This window comes from Copadichromis virginalis, linkage group LG7 (genome assembly GCF_057382275.1).
Source record: "Copadichromis virginalis isolate Kocher_CV1m ecotype Utaka linkage group LG7, C_Virginalis_male_GT1.1, whole genome shotgun sequence".
NCBI classification, from domain to species: domain Eukaryota; kingdom Metazoa; phylum Chordata; class Actinopteri; order Cichliformes; family Cichlidae; genus Copadichromis; species Copadichromis virginalis.
The window spans coordinates 11056004-11080456 of record NC_140624.1 but is presented as its reverse complement, the minus strand read 5'-3'; the positions used below and the strand labels follow the sequence as shown (position 1 = coordinate 11080456).

Genomic DNA, 24453 nt, shown 5'->3' with positions numbered 1-24453 from the left:
AAAGGATGGAAAATCTTCACACTGACTGATATTTGATCAGTGATCTTGTTAAAATTACATTTATGTTGTGTCAGCCTAACAGCTATTAAGCATAGGCTCAGCTTAAATAAAGACTGCAAGGCTTAGAGCTGTTGAGCGTGGTGGTATTATGGTACACTCAAAGTTCCAAAAGAAAATAACCATAACATATAATAAGTCCGGAAAATGTATCTTCTGGGACATATTTTTAACCAGATTACCAATGTGGAAAGTGTGACTTTCATGCTTTAAACAATGTTTTGTAACAGATTAACACAGTCCCTAATGTATTTTTTTTTTTTGTAAACACACACAAAATCGGTCATTAATTACACGTATATCATACAAATTAAACGAAAATGTATTTGTTTTGGAATAATAAGTATGTGCCATGTTTCAGCATCTTTTTGTCATGGGGTGTTTGTCTGTGCTGCTTCTGGCAAAAGTCCGGACAGTCCCAGCCGGTAGATCCGCGTATCGTCGCACAGCTGAACCTCCTCTGGAGAAGGTCTCTCTGTAGTTGCCGGTTAGCGTCATGTCGGGCGTTGTGGATACTAAATTGTACGACATCCTCGGAGTTTCGCCGTCTGCGTCTGAAAATGAACTTAAAAAGGTACGTAAATGCTACAGTGAAATGAATGTCTTGGAGTTCAAACAAAATTGAAAAAAGAGGAAGAGAGGTCACCAGAGCAAATGTGGCCTACAAACAAGCTAATGGATGTTTAGCTAGCTTAGCCAGTAAAATGAGCTGGATAACAGCGGGATACATCACCGGACTTTTAAACATAATTTAAGCGACACATTGGCATTAAATGATTGCTTATAAGTGTTTCTAAATACGTGATAAGGATGAAGTTAGTCTCTTTGAAAACAGAGATAACACTGGTAAACACGAGTGTGATAGCTTGCCGGCTACTAATGCTAAATTCCAGCAAATAGTCCCCACCAACTCAGTAACGAAACAACACTCGCTAAACGAGACACTTAGCTTAATAAACTGCCAACCCCAGTGTAATACTTGATCATGCTTATCAGTATTGATGTTAGGCAACGCTATAAACAACGTGTGTGATGGTCACAAGCTAACGTTCATGCCACCATTCGTGCAGCTACATTAGCCAACGTCCAGGCGTTATTCCCTTTAAAATCCATTCAAACATCAAGCAGATGCTAATGGCTCATATTTGACAACTGCTGCGTCCTCTGCAAAACCCGACATAACACAACTTATACAGCTTGTGTATTCATCTTATTTTTGTCTCGTAATAAAGACCTTGTATTTCCGTCTATCGGGATTCAAAATAACGCTGGCAAGTCAAAAGCTGACTATTTGGAAGCAGTGTTGTTGAGTTTCTGACATGTTACATGCAACCATGATCTTGACTATATCCTGTTGTTTTAGACAGCAAGCTAATTGAAGCGTCTTGCTACAGGCACATGAGCTTAGGTCTGTGACCCAGCTTTCTTCACGCTGATATTTTTTATTTTTTTTGGTTTATTACAGGCCTACCGCAAATTGGCCAAAGAGTACCACCCTGACAAGAACCCTGAAGCTGGAGACAAGGTATGATGCACCAAAACAGTAGTGTTAGCAACAGCACCAAAGGATGCTCAGTTGATCAACAATTGGGCATGCAGAAATGATGTCGCCTCCATTTATAATGATCACATAGCCCAGTGCTTTGAGGATTACTCCTAGGCACAGATTAGAGTACAAAATGTGACACAGGCTTTCCACTAGAGAAGAATGCTTTTTAAAAATATATTTATTTCTCTATGACTCAAATCTTAAAGCCTCTTTTAAGTCCTTTGTGCTTTGTAAAAGGGAACTGTTGTTGAGGTGCACTGAATTTATTTTCTTCATGCACCAGTTCAACCTGTCTGATTGTGCTTTGTTCATTTTCCAGTTTAAAGAGATAAGTTTTGCATATGAGGTATTGACAAACCCAGAAAAAAAGGAGCTTTATGACCGCTATGGAGAGCAAGGCTTACGGGAGGGAGGAGGAGGAGGACCTGGCATGGAGGATATCTTTTCTCACATTTTTGGTGGAGGACTGTTTGGGTTCATGGGGGGACAAGGAAGAGGACGCAATGGAGGCAGGAGGAGAGGAGATGATATGGTACACCCGCTGAAGTAAGTGTTGTTGTTTGATGGATGCTTCAGTGGATGGTGCATATGTAATGCAGTATGTGTACTTACAAATCGTGTTGTTACAGGGTTTCTCTTGAAGACTTGTACAATGGTAAAACCACAAAACTGCAGCTCAGTAAGAATGTGCTGTGTAGTGCCTGTAATGGGTGAGTTTCCTTTTTGTTAAAATTATATTGATTTGTAGTTTTAAGGCTGTCTGATGAATGATTTGCAGTTGCTCTAAATGGATAATAATGCTGATACTTTACTGTTGGCTTTTAGTCAGGGTGGTAAGGCAGGAGCTGTGCAGAAGTGTGTAGCATGCAGAGGACGGGGCATGAGAATCATGATTAGACAGCTGGCCCCAGGAATGGTTCAGCAGATGCAGTCAGTCTGCACAGATTGCAATGGGGAGGGTAATGTATCCCCACACACCTGCAAACTGACATTAAAAACAAAGTTAATGTACAAACCGCAGCAAAACAGCTCTCTGAGGTCTTCTATTCTGTGTGTGTGGTTGTTGTCCAGGTGAAGTGATAAATGAAAAGGACCGCTGCAGAAAGTGTGAGGGTCATAAAGTCTGTAAGGAGACTAAGGTTCTTGAAGTTCACGTGGACAAAGGCATGAGACATGGACAGAAGATCACATTCACTGGAGAAGCTGACCAAGCACCAGGCATGGAACCAGGAGATATAGTTCTGGTGCTGCAAGAGAAAGAACATGAGGTACCCCAAAACAGACAGCTCCTATTGATTACAAAACTGTTTTTAATAATAGAATAACTTGGATAATGAATAAAGTCTACATTTATCCAAGCGATTTGATGTAATGAACCTAAGCAACAAATATGGGTTTTATATCTCAAATAGGATTTCCGCCGTGATGGCAGCGATCTTCACATGGTTCATCGTATCGGCCTGGTTGAGGCTCTGTGCGGCTTCCAGTTCACAGTCACACACCTCGACGGACGTCAGTTGCTTGTTAAATACCCACCTGGAAAGGTCATTGAGCCAGGTAAACATCTTCCCTTTACTTTAATTTATTTTTTCTGTTATGACATTCTTTCTTTTTTGGTTGGACAGAAGGAAATTTATTGGATGAATACTTATGTTTTACTGCAAGTGTTGGTGCCAGCATTTATTTTTAGGACAGCATAAAAGAGAGAATATAAACATCTAATGTGAACCAAATTGAAAACAAAATTAGATTGTTTTAACAAGTCACCTTGGTGTTGTAGAATTTTCTGGTAATTTCTCAAGGTTGTGCTATATAATTAACTGTCTTGTGAAAAAGCTGTCATTGTTTCAAGTTGTTGAGAATACATATACTTTTTTGGGACATTTCAAACTTAACAATGTAAAATCTAACACTAGTTTTCTAAATAAACATGTAACTATAAAACTGCATTTGAGTTAAAACTGTGGCATTAGCATGTATGATAAGCACAGACACATGTATAATCTAAGTCTTAAAATATCGTTTGCATGACAATTTTGACAACTTGCACCATAGTTTATATTATATTATATTATAAATTCCAGGTTCAGAATAAATATGGAAACCACAGGCTGTATATAAAAGATAGATGTAGCTTCCATGTCAGAAAAGTCGAAATGCTGATGTATAGTATAACTAATTTTGTCTAATGGGCAGCAGGGGGCGACGTCACTTGTTCCCAAAAAGAAGCCTGTTTATATTAGGAAATCAACCAATTAGCGAAGTTGAGCTATGAAATTTGTGATAAAGTTGTTTTGTTTTAGGTTTTCTTTTGGTGTCTCTAGTTTCAAATCTTACTTTTAACCATTCATTATTTTTAAAAAATTTTAAATGTGAAAATATTAGACCCTATCAGTAGGGGTGCAACGATACTCGTATCGATATTGAACTGTTCGATACAGTGCTTTCCGTTTGGTACGCATATGTATCGAACAATGCAAAATTTTTAATTTATTTTATCAACTTTTCTTCTGACGATGCTGTCTGTGTTGACAGCTCAGTGGATCTGCGTTCGACTACTCCGCCTAGGCTGCACTGTCGAGCGCAGATCCACTGAGTGCAGCGCAAGCTAGCAAGACAGAAGCTAAGCTCGTTACAACATGGCAAATTGAACCTCCCCCACCCTCATTCAGATCTGGCCTTTGGAACTATTTTGGTCTTCATGTGAAGTATGACCCTGAAGGCAAGCGCGTCATGGACAAAAGTAAAACAGTATGTCGGATGTGCCACGCAATGCTCAATTACATGGGTGGGAACTACTGCGTTAGCGCAGTTTGCTCATTAACGGAGATTTGCCGTGTTGTGGCGTTAACGTCATTTCAGATTAACGCTGACAGCACTAGTGGGAACAAAATGAATATGACTGCACATTTACGCCGACATCACCATAGTGCAAAGACAAGTGGAAGCAGACAAAAACAACAAGCACACATGCTACAAACTTTACCCGAGTCATTTAGACAGCCGTTAGCACGTGATTCTCCTTATGGGGACCTGATATGTTTAATATGCTGCTGAGAATATAGCCCAGAAGAAGCGTATAGTATAGCTTTTATTTTGGAAAGAGCCATTTCTCTGTAATAAACTCTCTTTTCCAAAGATGAGTGATTTCTCGATCAGATTTATTATTTTATCCCTTTGTTGTTTCAGCAACATTAAATTAAAAAACTGTACGTTTGAGTTCAAATATATATTTATAATTTTAATAAATGACAAATTAAAAAAGCATGAACATTTTTTTTGTATCGAAAAAATATCGAACCGTGACACCAAAGTATCGAACCGAACCGTGAATTTTGTGTATCGTTGCACCCCTACCTATCAGATTTGAAAGGACCATAAATCACAGTATGGTTTAGGGCAAGCCTACCTTGTGGTTGACAAGTCCCTAGGGTTTACTGTGTCCCCTGGTTTCACTGTCGGATCAATACCTCACTAACACAGCAACTGTGATAATGCTCAGTGCGAGAGATGATGTCAGTGGATGATATCACTGTGGCTAGATCCATCTTATATTTAGACTCTGTTGGAGAGCACATAGACCTCGCACTCTAGTGTACAATTGTTGTTGAATCTGTGTGCCGTTTCTCCTTTGTGTGTTTGTGGCAGGCTGCATTCGAGTGGTGAAAGGAGAGGGGATGCCTCAGTACAGAAATCCATTTGAGAAGGGAGATCTTTACATTAAGTTTGAGGTCCAGTTCCCTGAAAACAATTGGATTAACCCTGAAAAGCTGAATGTGAGTTGCAATAGAGAAAACAAAAATCACAACTCGCAAAATGTTAGAGTGAATACAATGTCGTGATGGATGTTTGTCTTCTTTCAGGAACTCGAGTGCTTGCTGCCTGCCCGTGCGGAGACTCCCGTTATTGCAGCAGATGCCGAGGAAGTTGACCTAACAGATTTTGACAGAAGTCAAGGTTCAGGAAGCGGAGCCAGGAGAGAGGCCTACAATGATAGTTCTGATGAGGAAGGCGGTCATCATGGCCCAGGAGTGCAGTGCGCACACCAATAGAAAGACTACAGACTTGCACACACATAGAAGCATAAAAACACAAAAGTCCCATTGCTAACACCATTCAAGATTTGCGACTCATACATTTTCCTCCTCTCAAGACTCACATGAAAAAGAGAATATATATATATATATATATAATTTCTTTTTTGTTTTTTGTTTTTTAGTCTCACACAAAATTCCCCCCCCTTCGTTCAGCTCCATGGTGCCCATAAGACAGTGATCCTGGATGTGTTATGATCATTTTATGTTTATGAACAGTAGTGCTCTTCAAAGCCAGCAGCAGGAAGGTGGCCCCATTTTCAGAGGTTTATTGAATTAACATGATTTAGATCCCTTTGTTTTCATCCTAAATGTTTAGACTCGTCTTTCCTATAATGAAAGGCAATGTATAAAATTCAATTTTTGTTGACTGTCTTGTAAAAAATATAGTTTAAAATCTTTTACACACAAGCGCATGCTGCCGTTTGCTAAAGAGCTTGCCCGTGTAAAACTAGGGTCCAGACATTACATAAACATCTGGCACCACAGGTGTTTCGATTTCAGTGTGTCACCACTATTAAAGTGCCCTGCTCCCATCAGCGCTAACCTGATTATACGTGTCATATTTTGAAAATGGGATTTGCTGGTTCTGTTCAGTTCCTAGCTGCCACACACACATATTAAAGGCCTGACTAAAGTTACCTGCCTGCCAGGCACATTTGTTTTTTGTTTTGTTTTTCTCTCATATGTAAGCTGTTTTTGTCTATGTAGGTGTGAATGATAAGCCCCTTTTCAGACATTCAGACAGAGATAACATTCATTAATCTTTAAAGTGAGAAAATTATGCTGTGCAGATGTATAGCACTTTAGTTAAGGTTCTTTAATTGAAGACAAGTAAATTTTCGAATGTTTAGTTCTCTCCAATAGTGTAAAAAGGGGCAGGTTCTGTATTTGTACTGCATGGTGCTCCTTGGAGAGCTGTACCCTTCCCCTAACACATCCACCCAGGGACAAACATTTCTCTTCTGGATCAGGAAAAAAGCATCATATACAACTCTTCCAATTACAGTCGTTACTGATTCAAGACACATGCACATTCACAGTCTTGCCATTATTGAAGAGAGACGATCAATGTTCAGACATGAAGCCGACAAGTTCAGTTGATTAATGGAAACAATTGCATGTCTGAAGCGGGGGGTTAGTGTGTTTGAGACCTCTGAACTTGAAGTTTTGTGTTCATTTGAGTGGAGGTCAAACTTGTATACTACTTGTATGTGTGTTATGCAGTGGCTCAGTGTGTGGGAGCTGCTGTGGAATGTTCCGGCTTATTAGGGTGGTAGGTATTCCTGCTTTATATTGGACTGCAGTGCGAGTGGATATTATATAAAGTTAGGGAAGGAGAAAAAAATGTTTATTTGCTGAGAATCTTCCCCACATGGACAGTTTTATTCTCACCAGGACTGAGAAGTTCTCCTGGCTTGCAGGAAAACCACTGAGCCTGCACCAAACCCTCTATGTTATACATATCTCCCTATTCTTGTTAGCCAAACCTTTGTCCCTCAACATGTTATAAGAGTCCCACCCCCATATACCTGTAAATAAATACAGTCCTACTCCACAGGTGCATTCAGAGTCAACAGCAGTGTCTTTCTTTAGCCACAACTTTTTTTCTTACATAATGGTAATAAATGTTATGTTCAGATGAAGAGAAGTTAATGGAGCCACTGTAGACTGTTATCACGCACCTCTGTGACTCATTGTGTATTTAATTTAGCCCACGGGATAGTCTGTACACAAGGGTCATTGGTAAATTACATTATTGTTGATGCTTATGGTTGTCGAGATTATGATTAAACTGTACAATAAATGACTGCAAGTTCATTGAGCTGTTCTGTTTTCATATGTACAACCTGTACTGGTTTCTGAGCATTCTGTATAAGTTTTGTTACAACCCCGAACAAAAGGAAATACTGCTGATAGAAAATCTGCACCATTAAACCTAAACACATTAGACAATTGGTGCCTCAATATATTCAAAATAAGAAAAGCGTACATTTGTTGGTATTTTTGTGATTGTGTTGTGACTCAGTCTTCTGCATCCTCCGTGTCTCTGCTCTGGAGGGCAACTGGACCCAGGAGTTCTTTAAACCCTGTGGTATTTCTAAAGGATTAAAAAATAGTGTTGAAATAAATGCGGTCAATATTAATTTGGTGTTGACTGGCAGATTCAAGAGGGTGTCATTTACCTATCTCTTTTAGACTGCATGACATAAGAGCGCTCTCTTCTGAGTTGCTCCAGACGCTCTTTCACAACAGTCTTCTGCTTGTTCTTATCTTCCTAAAAAGTAGACAATATGATGATAAGATAGCATGCTAATTCATTGTTTTTGAGGGTTTTTTTAAGTATACAGTTCCTCAATATGTACTTCCCAGATAGCAAGGAAACATTGAAACACTGTTGAGTCAATATCAGGCTGTGTCATTGAATCAACATTGAAGTGTGACGTTGACCTAACGTCACTCTTGCACCCGTTTTTAATGTTGAAACAACGTCAGGTTTTGATGTTGAATCAATGTTGAAACCTGACATTGATTCAACGTTGTATTTTCTAATACTGTTGACATTGAAACAATGTCAGATTCTGATATTGAAACACTGTTGAGCTATGATGTTGATTTTCCACCTCTTTCGCACAGTTGCTTTTTATTAAAACAACAGTTAAATCATGACTGGAAATCTACCTCTCTTTATAGGTATTTTAACCAATACTAAACTACTGCATGTTTCCATCAATACTTAAACCACCTAAACACATAATTGTACTTATTCCTCAAATTGGACACCCTTTATAAAAAACAAAAGTCTCACGATGTATCATGTCAATATTATTATCCTAAAATAAGAAAGCATTGCATGTGATGTAACAGAGAAAAAAAATAAACAAAAAAAGGTCAATAGGCATATGTTTCGTTTGCTAAATACTTTATTAAAACACAGTTTTCTATTTACATTTATGTTTAACATAAATTTGTAATTTTTTACTTCGGGATGGGGATGCATGATGTGCGTCCTGCACCACCCAAACGATCTGGGGCGTACCGGAGCCATTTCTGCACTGCTTGTGCAAAGACAAACTCGGACATAGAGTTTGCCCCTAACTGCTGCGTCAGACCATCTAGGACAAAAATACACACACACACACACACACACACACACACACACACACACACACACACACACACACACAAACAAAAAAAGTGAATTAGAGCACATGAATAAGCTCATGTTATAGCACATGATAAATACTTTTTTGCCCCACTGTAACTGTCTTCAGCGGGGAGAAAGTATGTAAACTCCTAGGCTGATAAACATGAAAGTCACCAGGCGTAAATCTGCAAACTGCTGCATTTGATTCCCAAAGAGCTATGAGCGGAAAAAGTGATAAGTCTTAGCATAGTGTGCCGTGTATCCTTTAAAACAAAATAAACATGGGGTCCTTGGGCTGTACAAACTACAACCCGAGGACTAAACAAGCCAAAGACCAAAGACTCCATCTCCAGATTAACCGGACATGAAAGTCTTGTTATTAAGAAAGACAAAGTAATATAGCAAAAAAACGGTAAAACTTACCAAATATGCATTTGCAGAGCGCTGTATCTTTAAATGCCCTTTTTTGCTTTGTCTGGTCCTTGGTTTTTTTCCCTGCCCAGTTTAGTAACGAGGCCAGCTCGTTTGTAATGGCATAAGCCATTACACGGCGGACTCGCACCTCCAGTGTGGTCCCTCCAATCAAGGCAAGGCGTCTCACCTATAGACACATTTCAATAGATGGAATTAGCGTGTCTCATGTCTTAAATGTGTATGCAAGTGCTTGTGTGTTTAATCAACAGGCCGTTGTTATGTATTTAAATCACAGCTATTACACTTTATAGTTACAAAGTGTACATAAACTTTATATACTTACCATTGCCTTATTTGCCTCTATTGATTGAAGAGCTGCCTCTGCATTGTTTAGCTCCTCCATGTTGTGCAAGGGCAAATCCAGAGGCAGTACCCCAGCATCTACCGAATCATTGCAGCCGGTATTGCGGATGGCTCTGACCTCATCACGCAGTTCGTTCACAGCTCTCGTCAGGTCTGACAGCATAGTTAATATCTTTTGTGAGGTCGCATCTGTTTAAAAAAAAAAAAACAATTCTAGAAAGATTAATGGCTTAAGCAGTGAGAGGCAAAAAATTAATATATCCATAAGTGACGGTGTAACATTCTGCATTCAAGTATAAGTTGTTCTAACTCACATATATTTGATATTTGTATATGTAGCTTGCCATCACCAGTGCGTGAATTATGTGTGAATGGCTTTGGCATGTTCCTAGCAGCGTTTTCCTTCATTTCTGCCTTTACGTGTGGACGGGATTATTTTTTAAAACGGAAAATCTCAGTTTTCAAAAATACCCGTGTACGTGTGGACATAGCCTCAGTTTTCAGTTAATGAAAACACAGTTTACGTGTGGACAAAAGGTGCAAACGCAAGGTAGGTGAGCGTGCAACGTAAAGTTAGGTGAGCGTGCAACGTAAAGTTAGGTGAGCGTGCAACGTAAAGTTAGGTGAGCGTGCAACGTAAAGTTAGGTGAGCGTGCAACGTAAAGTTAGGTGAGCGTGCAACGTAAAGTTAGGTGAGCGTGCAACGTAAAGTTAGGTGAGCGTGCAACGTAAAGTTTGAATTGAGTGCGAATCGAAGCGGGTGCTCACCAATCATTAAAAGTAACAAAGTCATTGAACACATTTATACAGTTACCTTTACGTTTATCAATCATATATCACAGATTTACAATTTTTTTGTAGTACTATGCTAAAAAGCAACTACAGAGTGAAAGTCTGGGTCAAGCGCCGAGGCGACGGCAAGAACAAAGGAACCCTCGAAGCGTTAACGCTAGTTTTGTAAGGGAATATAACAGAAAAGTATGAAACGAAAATGTTTTCTTTGTTGATAGACTTTGTTCGCAGTGCAATTTACTTGTTGCCGGATTGTAATAGACACGATTTCGGGCTCCCACATTTTGTCCGAAACTGTACATTAACCAGTTTTTTTTTACTGTTATTCAAATGCGACCGTGGAAATAACGAATAGAAGAAAATTCATTCATTCTTACCTTATACTAATCGTGGTGCAGGCCAGTGCAGTGCATGAACTGATGCCTTCTCCGGTCAATTCCGCTGAGAGTAAATCGAATGTCCCGCTCTACTGTACAAGACAATGGTTACCTGGAGGGATGTACCACTGAGAGGGGTGCTATGGAATAGTCCAAGTGGTGGCAGCTTCAATTTCCCGCTCAACCATAAATCATTGGTTTTTCAACGTGATTGTTGTCACCTTGTCAACTATAAATAGATCAACAATCAACGATGACAGAACAACAGTGAATCAATGTTATTTCAATGTCAGTGTCAGGTTTCATCAGTATTTCAATGTTGTTTCAACATTGGTTTTGTGTTAACATTTCAATCCTGACGATTCTGATGGTTCAGATGGAAAATCAACATCTGTTCAATGTCTCCTTGCTATCTGGGTTACCAGTGGTAGATCTTGAGTAAGGTGCTTTATCCTGTCTGTGTGTTTCAGGCCAAGCAGGTCTTCCTCTGCCTTTCTGTTCTGGATGATTGACAGGCGCTCCTGAACCTGAAAGACATGCTAACAATGTAACATCAATTCTGCTTTCATTTCTGAGTCATGAGCATGCAGTGTCCCTCTCTACACCTTGTCTCACCCTGAGCAGTTGCCTCTCTCTGTCTCTCTGTTGCCTTTGTTCAACTTTTCTTTGCATGTCCACTAGGTTGCGCATTGTCCTCTCTCTCTCCATTGCAGACACCGGTTCGCTCACTCGTTCTCTCTCCATCAGAGAAGCTTCCTTCTTTGGCTTACACTCTGACAGGCTATAGTCTACCTGGAACATGGTGGGAAAATAGCTGGTTGTATGTTTTAAATGAGAACCGATCTAACCAGAATATGTCAAGACTACTCTTACTGTTTCTTCTGGACAGTATTTCTGCTCCTTATAGCAATCAAGTTCAGGGTCTGTCATGTCCCACTGCTTGGACTCTGTTTCCACCTCAGTCACAACCCTGTCAGCATTAGTTATGTCCTTGCATGTCCCATAGCAGAAGTCGTCTGCATGTGGGTTAGCTTCAGAGGAATCAGCCATAGGGTGTGGCTGTGCGGCTTCCTTGCTCTCTGCCACCAAAGCATGTGTTTGTAAGCCACATTCAAATACAGCTTCTCCTTCATTTGGTTGATCGGCTGTTTGTCTGTTACTGAAGGCCAGCTAATAAGAATTCAGAAAGTGAACACATGAGTTCAGTGACAGTCACAGTGAATTACGTTCTGCTACACTCTTATGAAGTACCTCTTCTACTGTGCTGCACTGCTGGTTTGCAGACTGTGTGTCACAGTGATCTGGAGTACCAGACTTCAACCCAGTAGGTTTCAGCTCTTCTCCACCTCTCTCTTGATCTGACACATCACATTGTGTAGGCCGTGCTTGCGTCTTCAGACTTCTTGCACCATCCTGAATCTGTCCTGTACACCCATCTGCAGGCTCTGCTGCGCTGTCTATGTCATCCTCTGGTGGTTTGCTCCAGGCGAGGGTGATTAAAGAGCCCTGTTTCTCACAGCTCTGGGGGCTCTTTAATTCACTGCCCTCTGCTTCCTCTTTGGCTCCTCCATCTGCAGCAAGACCCTCACGAGCATCTGACACACACAGGATCTCCAAGTAGGGCAGGTCCTCCATGACTGCTCCACAACCTGTTGGAGTTCAAAGCATATTATTCCCACAGTTTTAGGAAAATGTTATTTTATTAGGATAATTAGTTATTAAATGTTTTTAATACCTGAACAGAAATCGTGTTTGTAAGTCCCATCCGCATTTTGGACTTCATTCACTACACCGTTGCTGCTTTTGCTTGAATCAACCGTCTCAGCTTCAGCTGATCCCCCACTCATGTTTTGGACTTCTGCCTGTCCAGTGTAAGAGGACTGAACTATGATTTGCTTGCTGCTGCTGGTTTCAGTAAAGTTTGGATAAGGATTTAACACAGAGCCTGAACTAAGGGGAGCATCTGAGATCAGGAGGTGGAGCAGGTTGCTAAAGCACTGAGCTTGAAATTCAGATTTATATTTATCCTGCAAAGCCTGGAGAAGCTGTGCATTCTAAACAAAGAGACAAGATGCACCACTATTAACATTACAGCCTTTTGTAGGTTTTCTTGCTTTGACTTGTATGTTGTGATTGCCTCGACTCACCCCATCCATCATCGCTTGCAGTAAAGCAGAAGCTTGGACTTCCTGAAGTTCTCTTAGATGGGTTAGAAGAAGCAGGGCACAGTCTTCCAGGAGAAGTTGGGACCATTCTCTGTAGGCCTGCACTTTGAGCTGGGCCATCAGTTGTGGTTCAGGGTTAGTTTGCTGTAGAGGGCTCTGAGTACCACTGTGTGCCTGCAACCAAGCATGAATTTGATGCAGCCTTTTAATACAGCCATTCCTCAAAGGAACTTGATGATGATTGTCTGTCGAGGAAACAGGAAAGAAGATAATGAAGTGGAGAAATGATGGAAATCAAAAAGAAGTAAATTCTAAATAAATTCTGCTGGGAAAAATAAAACTATTTATTACCATATTTTGGAGGCACTGTGAATGCTGGTGCCTGCACATCCTTTATGGAGATTCCATGTATTAATGTGATAAGTTGCTTCCTCTCCTCCTCTTGAGTCAGCACCAGCAGCTGCAGCACTGACTGCTATAAGTGGACCAAAAATGTAGCTCTATTACTTATAAAAGTAATGTTAACCCACTAAAAAAGATCATGTATATAATCTGAGAGCAATATTATAACAGGAGTTTGCTGTCCACAGTCTGATTTGTAATACCTGCTCTATTGTCTCAAAGTCATACTCTTTCTCTTGTGCTTTTCCATGTAGCCACAAGGAGGCCTGCTCTGCTCTACGTGGACCGTTAACATGTGGCCTGAATGGACAGACAGTACACAAAGGATATGAAAACTTGATGATTGTGAATACAAACTGTTGTATACTCTGAGTGTTGTTTTGGCTCACCATGTCTCCCAGGACTGGTGAGCAGCCAGAAGAGCTGTATAGGAAAGTTTCTCTCTCTGAGCTCTAATAGTTGCCAACCTGACGTACAGACACAACAGTTTCAGGCTCTCCCCATGGAGCCTGGAAGATAAAAGATTGATGAATCAACCCTTTCCCTCTCAGGGTTTCATGGTGGTATTTCCCCCCAAAAAACTCTCTTAAGTCAAATGTATGAAACTACTTGAAATAATTTACCTCTCATGCAGGACTGTAAGTGCATCATGTTCTTGTTGACAAAATTTGTGCAACTCATTCAGAAGAGAAACGGCAGACCAGGACTGCTCAGGACAACTTCTAAAAGATGCACTCATACAGGCCCTGAAGGGAAATAAGCTTTACCATGGTGCTTTGGCTTAACATGAATCAAACTAAATGCTTTCCATCCATAATACAGACATAATACAAATATATGAATGCCATCTTAATAGTAGACCCTAAAGTGCCAGTACGTATGAATGTGAGTGTGAATCGTCTGTTGCTTTTTGTTCTCCCTGTGCTGAACTTGTCCAAAGTGTATCCTGCCTGTTGGCCTATGCCACCTGAGATGGGATCTATCCCTTTTCAACCCTTTAGTTAAATAAGCAGTCAGGAAAATTGATGGATCTACAAATTAACCCATCTGTTTTGATAAACCATTTTCTTTGCCGTTACGTGTGCTATTTAACAAAGTTGTTTATGCACATCCTTTTTTAGTTTTTGGATAACACACTGACTCCTTATATCCCCGACCAGTGGCAGTGTAGCCAAGTTCAAACACTCAAGCAAAGTAGCAAAAACATGATCTATGTGTGTTACTTGTACATCCTGAAAGCTCCTGGCAGCTCAGCTAAGCTGAGCATATCAACAGATGCCAAAGCTTCATCTGCACGATCCTCCAACTGTTCTACTTCCTGATGCTGTTGCCATGTCGGCATCATCTCCCAGACGCTCTTAGCTGTGGATCAACAAAGAAGTAATGACAGAAACATGAAGCATCCAAAGCAGACTCCTTCATTGTGATTAAGGTGTACTTAGGTGACAGTGTAGAGGAACATTTCCTTACTATGGTGCTCCTGAAGCATTTCTGTATACAGCAATTGAGTGACCACATCATACTTGACATCCACCAAGAGGAGGACGTCTGACAAGGAGACATGGCCCCACGCCTGGCCTGTAATCCTTTGACTTTGGTTCTGCCATGTAGAGGGCAGTATGCTCCACACACCCTGTGATGCCAATCTTAGTAGAAGCAGACACATTAACAACATAGCTATTGCAAGTAAGCACTTCACTATAAAGGGGTGGTTTGTAATATTAGAAAACTGTATATCTCTGAAATGCTCAGTTGCTCCTTAATACTCAGGTTAAGTAATATTGACTAACCTCTGAAAGATAAAACATCCTCCTTAGTAAAAAGCTGTGTTAACTGGCAATACAATTGTTGCTCACATCACTACACCCAGTTAAGCTGCAGTCACCGAGTTGTTTTCTACTTGCTTTAGCGATTTGATGTGCTACATGCAAACCACAATTTAATATTATTGAATAATGCACAGATTTGCCACAAGGACTAGGGTATTAAAGAAAAAGCAGTTACGAATTTTGCTCCTTTTAGGTTCTTTAATCTTTGGCTTTTCACACATGCAACACAGTAATCTGGGTGATGTGGCTGTAAGTCTAACAACGGTGTACTATGTGGTTCATACATACACACAATAAAAATCAATACATGTAGAAATTTAATATTAAAATAACACATTTTGCTATAAACTGAGTAACTTCTCACCCTCAATAAAAGATGCTCACCTAGCCCAGTACTGCCTGGCTGCTTTTTTGAGCCTTTTCACACATGTCTTTTTCCCAGAGAACTCTTTCCCCCCTCCCCATCTTCCGATCTGCGGAAAGCAAAAGAGGGCAAATAATGAACTGCATTAATGCAGGAGAAAGTGTACAGTTCTGCAAGTACATACCTGTACCAACCTGCTGTAGGGATCCTAAATCTGAGGTGTATGCCTTTTCGAAAGTATTAAAGTCTGTATTCTGGAGCAGGGAATCCATCGTGTGATGAAAAGCATTGGGATTTCCAGTATTTAGTAGCAGGAGGTCCCAGTATAGCTGAAGATAAGAGTATTTATAAGAGCAGTAGTAATAATATTTTGATTATGGAGTTAAGCTACGATATTATCATATTAAAGAAGAAAAATTGTACCATTTCCTTCTTTTCCCTTTCCCTTTCCATTTCTAAGAGAACATCCAAAACATTTTCACCAATACAGGTCCAGCTACTGTCTCCTCCTGCAATCTGAAGCACAAACAGCCCCATTGTAGTATTCTGTTACTATTTGTTTGTTTGTGTTTGTGTCTAATTATGTGTGAGCTGGTACCTTCCTCATAGCTGTATGTGCTTCAGTGATGTTGGAAGAAAAATGAAACACTTTGCTGTAAAGGAGACTCACATCCTCAGGGGTAAACTCTGCGCCAACAGACATACCTAGAGACTGGTAAAGACCAGCAATGTAATCCTGAAGCAAAGCACATGGTTGTAATTACATTTATTTTCAGTTCATTCAATTCAACCTTGTACATACAAAAGGAAAACAAATGCATTTCTCACACAGCCACAGCAAAGTATCCTACCTGCTCCATGTTTTCAGGTTGATAAATTATGCAGCATATTACTATGGTTACGGCAGTCCTCTGGGAAACAGCTGGATCAGCTTACCAGCAACAAAAAGTGACAGTGTATCTGTCAGAGAGTGAAAGGTGATACATGACCACGTGATGCTTTACACCTGAGTGTAGTGCTCTGTAACATTTAACACGTAGTGAAAGTCAGTGGCTCCATGCCTTTTAGTGTTGTGTTGTCTTTATTTTAAAGTCTGTGGTGTCAAATGATTTATTTACTTTATTTTTAAGGCATACAAAGTCCTAGTATGTGATTTAGGCTTCTGTTCTCTTCAAAAGCTGTATGGTGGATCAACTTAAAAAAAAAAAAACTAACCATTTTGGGTTTTATTAAGCCTTAAATGTAGGGGTGTGGGTGCTGTGATTGACAGGTATGCGTTGCCTGGGTCTCACCTCTGTTTGCAGAAGTTTATGCTCCAGTTTTGTTGTGTAGAATTCTAGTATTTTATCTGTATGATACTGCTATACTATTTGCATGATTATCAATAATTAAAAGGAATCTGCTTCCATGTGATGAACCCATATACCTTATATATCTTGTTTAACAAGCTTACTAGTTATCTGATAGCTTAGCACTTAACCATTTCACCTGTTGAAACTTCAAATTGTCCAGAGTCCAGAAAATAATAGATGATATCATGGTGGCTACATACAACTTTTATATACAGACTATAGTGTTGTAAAGTGGCTGTGTTTCTTTGTCTTATTGTAGAAAAACATCAATGTTAAGAGGAAAACAAAGGGATATGAGCCGGTTTCTTTTTTTGATTTGCTTAAAGTTATGACATATCTAGGGACACCAGTGTTTTCTTACAAAGCACCCTGGACCATGGACAATTTAGAGAAAGAAGTGAATGTAAACATGTCTGGCCAGCTCTCCCTAAAAAAAAAAAAGAGAGACCTCAGTGGGATTTCTTGGTCAAATAAAGGTAATAATAATGAGGTGGTTAGGTCTATAAGCAGTTGATCATTGAGAATCACCCTGAAATAAGCTGATTTATTATTGAAAACTGCTTACCATATTTGTTGAATTGTAAAGCTATTTCACACATTTTCATATGTGTAGCTGACCTGATGTGTACTCACTAAAATACACTCTACTCAAATAAATACAATGTGTGCAGAAAGGACAGTGTTGCCAAATGGGTGATTAAATATCAACATGAAGTTTGTCTCTGAACACAGAAAAAGAAACAACAGAAATATTAGTGAAACTTTTATTTATAAAATGGAGAAGGAAAAGATTACCTGAGATTATATGGCTTCCTGTATGAACAGTCAGACATTGCACAGTGCTAAAAATGTAACCTGCATGATAAACAACTTTAAATAATTGCTAATACTGTTAAAGTAAATGTGTGAAACAAACTAGGTATGGAATTAAATGACAAATCTTTAAGTAGTATAAATATTCAGTGTTACAATATTTATAAAAACCAACAAACACAGTATGTGGAGTCCACAGGTCATGGAGGTTCATCTGGAAATCTTTCCATTGTATACAGTAACATGGGGCTGATGCAGTGACAGTGCATGCGTGTGAAATTATAAGTGAGTGTCCACTTATTCAGTAACTGTGGCATTTGAGGAGCTGCCATGAATGATCTTTGGACACTTCTCTTGTGGTATGCAGTAGTTGTTGTGTAGGACCAGACCAGCAGGACACTGACATCCTGGAACACAGGGCTTGAAACAGTGGCTTTCTATCACTCCCAGAGGTACATCGACATTAAAGCAGGTTACAGGACAAGGGGGGCCGCACTCATCAAACACAAAGCCCCTCTCCACTGGGCAGCCCACAGCTGTGGAAGACAGGAGCAAAGAAAACACTGTGAGCACTATAGCTTCAAGCATATGTCTTATTTTGACCTTTACTGATCCTCAGCAGAAATTTCCGGGTGGCTGACAGCAGTGAGGCCAATGGCTGTTTATTTTTAATTCACAATGAATCATATTGCATTACTTCCTTATAACATTAAGCAGTTTATGTCATGGAACGCCGTGTGGCAAGCAGACTGTGGACCCAGAGGCAGGACACAGGAAGAGAAATAAACTCAAAAACTCAGCTTTGCTTGCTGGCAAATTACAGAAATTACACAAACCAAACCGAAAAATAGGACTCTAGGAGAACACACGGACAAGAGAGCGCACAGCAAAAGGGAGGACGTGACAAAGAACACATTTTAGTCAAAATAGCCAAGAGGAGATTAGAGCAAACAAGATGAGAGACTATCAAAATAAAACAGGAAGTAGCAGAACATGAGAACAGAAACACAGACCTGAAACAAAGACAGAAAAGGAAACAAACACAAAGAAGGAAACACCAAGGACAAAACACAGGGATGAGGTTAGGACACACATGGGAACATTAAGAAGACAGGAATACACAGAAACTCAGGATATAAAACATAAACTGAAACCAACTGAAAACTAGACAAGACCCAAAATTTAAAAAGCTGGGCCCGTGACAGTTTAAAGTTGGTTATGAAGCTGACAACTGGTTGCCGGCATGCACGCTCGATGTGAAATGATAATATACATCCTAGAGTATATTTGCCACTTTCTGGTGATTTACTCACCACACAGAGACGCGCTCCTCCACTGCACGATGACTCCTGCTGCTCTGCACTGGCTCGCGTAGGCCTCCAACGTGTCACAAAGACAGTCATCAGTATTGGCACCGCAAGCACAGAGGTCGTAAACACAAGCTCCGTACCACTGTTCAGGAGGCACCACGGGATGACAGGGCTTAAAGATGGCAGACTTCAGGATTTTACAGCGAGTGTTGGCCCCCTTTTTGGCCTGGTAGCCTGCATCCTTACAAGGGTCAACATTCTCGCCAGGACGACAGGAGGAGCGGAAATGGGTACCATTTGTGACCTTAAATGACAAAAAGTTATTTCATTTGCATGCAGTCAAAATTAGTGATAAGCTATGTATTTTATAGAGTCTCTGTATTACTGCTGTGTATTGATTTTACCCTCCAGCTGTTTCCAAATTCAGACTCAGATAGGGTGATTCGTCCATTTGGCATCCGGAGGTCATCCTGGTAGTAGTTGTTGAAGTTTCCACAAAGACCACAGGTGTGGCCCTTATAGGAGCCTGGCACACTTACTTCTACATGTGAACGAGGACTCCACAGCACCTAAGGTGGGCGAGTGGATGTACCAGTTTGTTACAAAACTGGGAGTGACCAAATTTGTGAGAAGGTAAAGAGACAGAAAAACAAAGAGTACTGCACCTTCAGACCAATGTTAGTGTTGAGTAAAATTGTGTTGGTTTGCCGTTCGATATAGATGTATGGTTCCCTGAGAAATGGCAAAGTTACAGCCTCATCATTCACCTGGATAAAAGAGGAGATGGATGAGTGAATGCACTAAGCATAAAATTCACTGGGTAAAACCCTTTATGGTCTATTTACATACAAACCTTCACAATCCAGTCCTGCAGTAGCTGCACTGTGACATCACCCAAAAACACAGTAACCTCTTTAGTCCAGGACACTCCTTTACGTCCACGATCATCATTTGTAGCATGAACACTGTAAAAACAAAAATGTGCTTTCTTGTTTTGTTACTTGTTACCTTTTAGCAAAATTTTGTGCTTTAAATACAATAACAATGCATCTATTTTCTGAAACACCTCCAGTTCCAGCCAGCTAGGATGTCCAAGACTATTTTTTCTGTGAGGCAATGATGGCAACTGCACCTCTTGGGGAGGTACTCCATATCATCAACCTCAACACAGAACCAGTACTGTTCTGGTTTGTTTGAACAGAAAAAGAATCTCTTTTTCATTAGTGCTGTCAAAATTAATGCATTAACGCAAAAATAATCCACCATCATGCTTAACGCGTTTATAAATTTTAACTCGATGAACACATCTGGAGCACACAATGACTCAAAATGCTCGAAACGATTCTGTCTATGTCTATATATATATATATATATATATATATATATATATATATATATATATATATATATATATATATATATATATATATATATATATGAATATAACCCCAAATCCAGCACCCTGAGGCTGTACGCTAAGCGGAAGGAAGGGGGCCGGGGACTGGTGAGTGTCAGCACCACAGTCCAGGATGAGACAACGAACATCCAAGAATACATTAGGAAGATGGCCCCAACTGACTGACCGAGTGCTCAGTGAATACCTCAGGCAGCAGAAACCCAAGAAAGAGGAGGGAGACGAGGAACCATCATGGAAGGACAGGCCCCTGCACGGTATGTACCACCGGCAGATAGAGGAGGTGGCTGATATCCAGAAATCCTACCAGTGGCTGGACAAAGCTGGACTGAAAGACAGCACAGAGGCACTAATCATGGCAGCACAAGAACAAGCTCTGAGCACAAGATCCATAGAGGCTGGGGTCTATCACACCAGGCAAGACCCCAGGTGCAGGCTGTGTAAAGATGCCCCAGAGACAATCCAGCACATAACAGCAGGGTGCAAGATGCTAGCAGGCAAGGCATACATGGAACGCCATAACCAAGTGGCCGGCATAGTGTACAGGAACATCTGTGCCGAGTATAACCTGGAAGTCCCGAGGTCAAAATGGGAGATGCCCCCAAGGGTGGTGGAGAATGACCGAGCTAAGATCCTGTGGGACTTCCAGATACAGACGGACAAAATGGTGGTGGCTAACCAACCGGACATAGTGGTGGTAGACAAACAGAAGAAGATGGCCGTAGTGATCGATGTAGCGGTTCCGAATGACAGCAATATCAGGAAGAAGGAACACGAGAAGCTGGAGAAATACCAAGGGCTCAGAGAAGAGCTCGAGAGGATGTGGAGGGTGAAGGTAACGGTGGTCCCCGTGGTAATCGGAGCACTAGGTGCGGTGACTCCCAAGCTAGGCGAGTGGCTCCAGCAGATCCCAGGAACAACATCGGAGATCTCTGTCCAGAAGAGCGCAGTCCTGGGAACAGCTAAGATACTGCGCAGGACCCTCAAGCTCCCAGGCCTCTGGTAGAGGACCCGAGCTTGAAGGATAAACCGCCCGCAGGGGCGTGCTGGGTGTTTTTTTTTTTTTTTTATATATATATATATATATTTATTAGCGCCACCGAAAATTAACGAGTTAACGCGAATTAATCCCCATTGCGATTAAAACTTTTAACGCAATTAATGCATCCGGGAGAAGATTGAAGAAAACTATTCAAATTCTATTTGAATTTGAATTTCTTGTTTATTCTACATTTACTTTATTATATTGCATAAATGTCAGTTAGAAGCTTAAATATAAAGTTGAAAAAAATCAAGTTATCAGGATCAAGTAATTGCGATTAATCGCGATTAATTACAGATAATTGTGAGATTAATTTGTTAATTTCTTTTAATCTATTGACAGCACTACTTTTTATACAATTAATTATTATAGATATTGTTTGGGATGAATTTCACCTGAAATCTCCACTCTCACAATCTTGTGTCAGGACATATGTGCACGTTCCCTGGAAGTGCAGCATGCGGCCATCGAAGGTCCGGTAATGAGGATCGCCAAAGGCACTGCAAGTAGCTGGACGAGGAAGGCAATGAGGACAACACAAACCTGGGATAACTGCAGGCATCTCATCCTGGCAGTAAAACACACAAACAGACTGTGTTAACACTGGCTGTGTGAGAATATGATGAACCTAAAATGATTTAAAAAACAAAAAGTCTGCAGTGACAAAATGTGCTCTGTGAAAATAGCCAGCGTGTGAACACAGATGAGAAACGTCAGATAATAACTGATTCTCTGCAAATTGATGGGTGAGCATCATGGGAACATTTCAGATAATCATGAAACGCCATTAAAAAATTTTTGTGTGTGTGTTTTTCAATAACACTCACATTTGCACAGGTGAGGGGAGGGCAGCGTTCACTGCGACAGTGTACGTCTCCAGACAAACACGTGCAGCTGGTGCATTCATCCACCTCCCAGTGTTCATTGGAGTGAAACACTGTCCCCTGGTACAAACACGACACCTCCGAGTCTACAACACATATGCACAACAAAGTTTAATCTTTGTAAAGAATACACCCCATCCATCTGTCACATCATTCCAGTGTCGAATACCCAGAGGTGAAAAGCCAGCAGCTGTTTTTATTTTGTGATACCTTGACATTCATAGCAGCATCTCCCAGGAAGTTTCACTTGCTTTTGTCCTTCCAGACAAATGGCAGGTAAACACTCTTCAATGCTGCACTCAATGTAGCCCAACTGAGGATGCAACCACAAACAGACTTCTTAAGAAAATAATCTCAGTAAATAAAAAAAGGTCTATTTTAGAAATGCTATTTTTTTAAATATAACATTAGTGGCAATGTGCTGGTGTGCCTTCCACCTAAGTCTGTGGCCTTTCTGTGTGGAGTTAGCATGTTCTCTGCGTGGATTCTCTCTGCATTCTCTAGTTTTCTCCCACAGTCCAAAGACACGCATGGGTTTAGGTTAAGTGTTAATTTTAACCCCTGTGATTGGAGATCTTTCCAGAATACCCTGCCTCTCGCCCTATGTCAACTGGGATAGGCTCCAACACTCCCAAGACCATGAATTGGATAGGGGATAAGTTGGATCAGATGTATGTATGTGTGAATGGAGAATCATATTAATATTATGTCTTCAGTTAGGTGAAATTTAAGTGTTTTCCTTAGCTTAACGATCAAAATCAACCCCTCAGTATTTGCAGCTGGAGAGCGCTGGACCCTTCTTTTTGTGTCTTTTAAGTCATTCCTCAAAAACTAAACCCTTCCACTTGTATTTGTGTACCACATTATTTTTTAACATATATATATATATATATATATATATATATATATATATATATATATATATATATATATATATATATATATATATATATACACATATATATATATATATACATATGGAATGCCTAGAATTGTACAAGATCAATGGGACCCTAAGAGCCTTCATCAGGAACTCAATGGGGATGTGGCGTACAACACTAGAGGCCAACTCCAAGCCCATAGCACAAGTCACCATCAAGTGCGGGATCTACCAAGGAGATGCTCTGTCCCCACTGCTGTTCTGCATAGGCCTGAACCCCCTCAGTGAGATCATTAACAAGACTGGCTACGGATACCGACTACGGAACGGAGCAGTTGTCAGCCACCTCCTGTACATGGATGACATCAAGCTGTATGCCAAGAGTGAACGAGACATCGATTCACTGATCCACACTACCAGGCTATACAGCAATGACATTGGAATGTCGTTCGGACTGGAGAAGTGTAGTCGGATGGTAACAAAGAGAGGGAAGGTAGTCAGAACTGAGGGGATTGAACTACCAGAAGGCAACATTGCAGACATAGAGGACAGTTACAAGTACTTGGGGATCCCGCAGGCGAATGGGAACCATGAAGAGGCCGCTAGAAAAGCTGCAACCACCAAGTACCTGCAGAGGGTCAGGCAAGTCCTGAGGAGTCAGCTGAATGGTAAGAACAAGATCCGGGCCATCAACACGTACGCCCTGCCCGTGATCAGGTACCCTGCTGGGGTAATAGGCTGGCCAAAGGAGGAGATAGAAGCCACTGACATAAAGACAAGAAAGCTCCTTACCATGCATGGAGGGTTTCACCCCAAGTCCAGCACCCTGAGGCTGTACGCTAAGCGGAAGGAAGGGGGCCGGGGACTGGTGAGTGTCAGCGCCACAGTCCAGGATGAGACAACGAACATCCAAGAATACATTGGGAAGATGGCCCCAACTGACCGAGTGCTCAGTGAATACCTCAGGCAGCAGAAACCCAAGAAAGAGGAGGTAGATGAGGAACTATCATGGAAGGACAGGGCCCTGCACGGTATGTACCACCGGCAGATAGAGGAGGTGGCTGATATCCAGAAATCCTACCAGTGGCTGGACAAAGCTGGACTGAAAGACAGCACAGAGGCACTAATCATGGCAGCACAAGAACAAGCTCTGAGCACAAGATCCATAGAGGCTGGGGTCTATCACACCAGGCAAGACCCCAGG

General features: G+C 40.9%; 3 protein-coding genes across 3 annotated transcripts in view; 1 reads left to right on the top strand and 2 right to left on the bottom strand.

The window, feature by feature from the left end:
• The first annotated feature begins 465 nt into the window (after positions 1 to 465).
• Positions 466 to 7521, top strand: dnaja2b (DnaJ heat shock protein family (Hsp40) member A2b). The gene is made up of 9 exons (XM_085461681.1): positions 466 to 631; positions 1523 to 1582; positions 1926 to 2152; positions 2236 to 2316; positions 2432 to 2565; positions 2678 to 2874; positions 3019 to 3163; positions 5255 to 5382; positions 5470 to 7521. Exons 1-9 carry the CDS (start codon positions 554 to 556, stop codon positions 5656 to 5658), a joined length of 1239 nt encoding a protein of 412 aa, XP_085317807.1. The 5' UTR covers positions 466 to 553; the 3' UTR covers positions 5659 to 7521.
• Positions 7522 to 7725: 204 nt separating this feature from the next.
• LOC146704503 (uncharacterized) lies at positions 7726 to 13094 on the bottom strand. Its single transcript, XM_085465262.1, has 8 exons — positions 12942 to 13094; positions 12530 to 12848; positions 12046 to 12443; positions 11668 to 11964; positions 11410 to 11586; positions 11217 to 11321; positions 7887 to 7978; positions 7726 to 7801 (listed from the first exon to the last, which is right to left on the bottom strand). The coding sequence occupies exons 1-8, from the start codon at positions 13077 to 13079 to the stop codon at positions 7726 to 7728; spliced, it is 1602 nt and encodes a 533-aa protein (XP_085321388.1). The 5' UTR covers positions 13080 to 13094.
• A 4564-nt stretch (positions 13095 to 17658) lies between these two features.
• The window catches only part of LOC146704502 (kielin/chordin-like protein), a 34344-nt gene continuing 27549 nt past the window's right edge, over positions 17659 to 24453 (bottom strand). The window contains exons 44-51 of the mRNA XM_085461680.1: positions 22580 to 22682; positions 22313 to 22455; positions 21881 to 22053; positions 19883 to 19994; positions 19695 to 19796; positions 19434 to 19598; positions 19033 to 19333; positions 17659 to 18255 (exon numbers count right to left, since the gene is read on the bottom strand). Of these exons, the coding sequence (XP_085317806.1) occupies positions 18017 to 18255; positions 19033 to 19333; positions 19434 to 19598; positions 19695 to 19796; positions 19883 to 19994; positions 21881 to 22053; positions 22313 to 22455; positions 22580 to 22682 (1338 nt within the window). The 3' untranslated portion in view covers positions 17659 to 18016. The remainder of the gene's footprint in view (positions 18256 to 19032; positions 19334 to 19433; positions 19599 to 19694; positions 19797 to 19882; positions 19995 to 21880; positions 22054 to 22312; positions 22456 to 22579; positions 22683 to 24453) is intronic.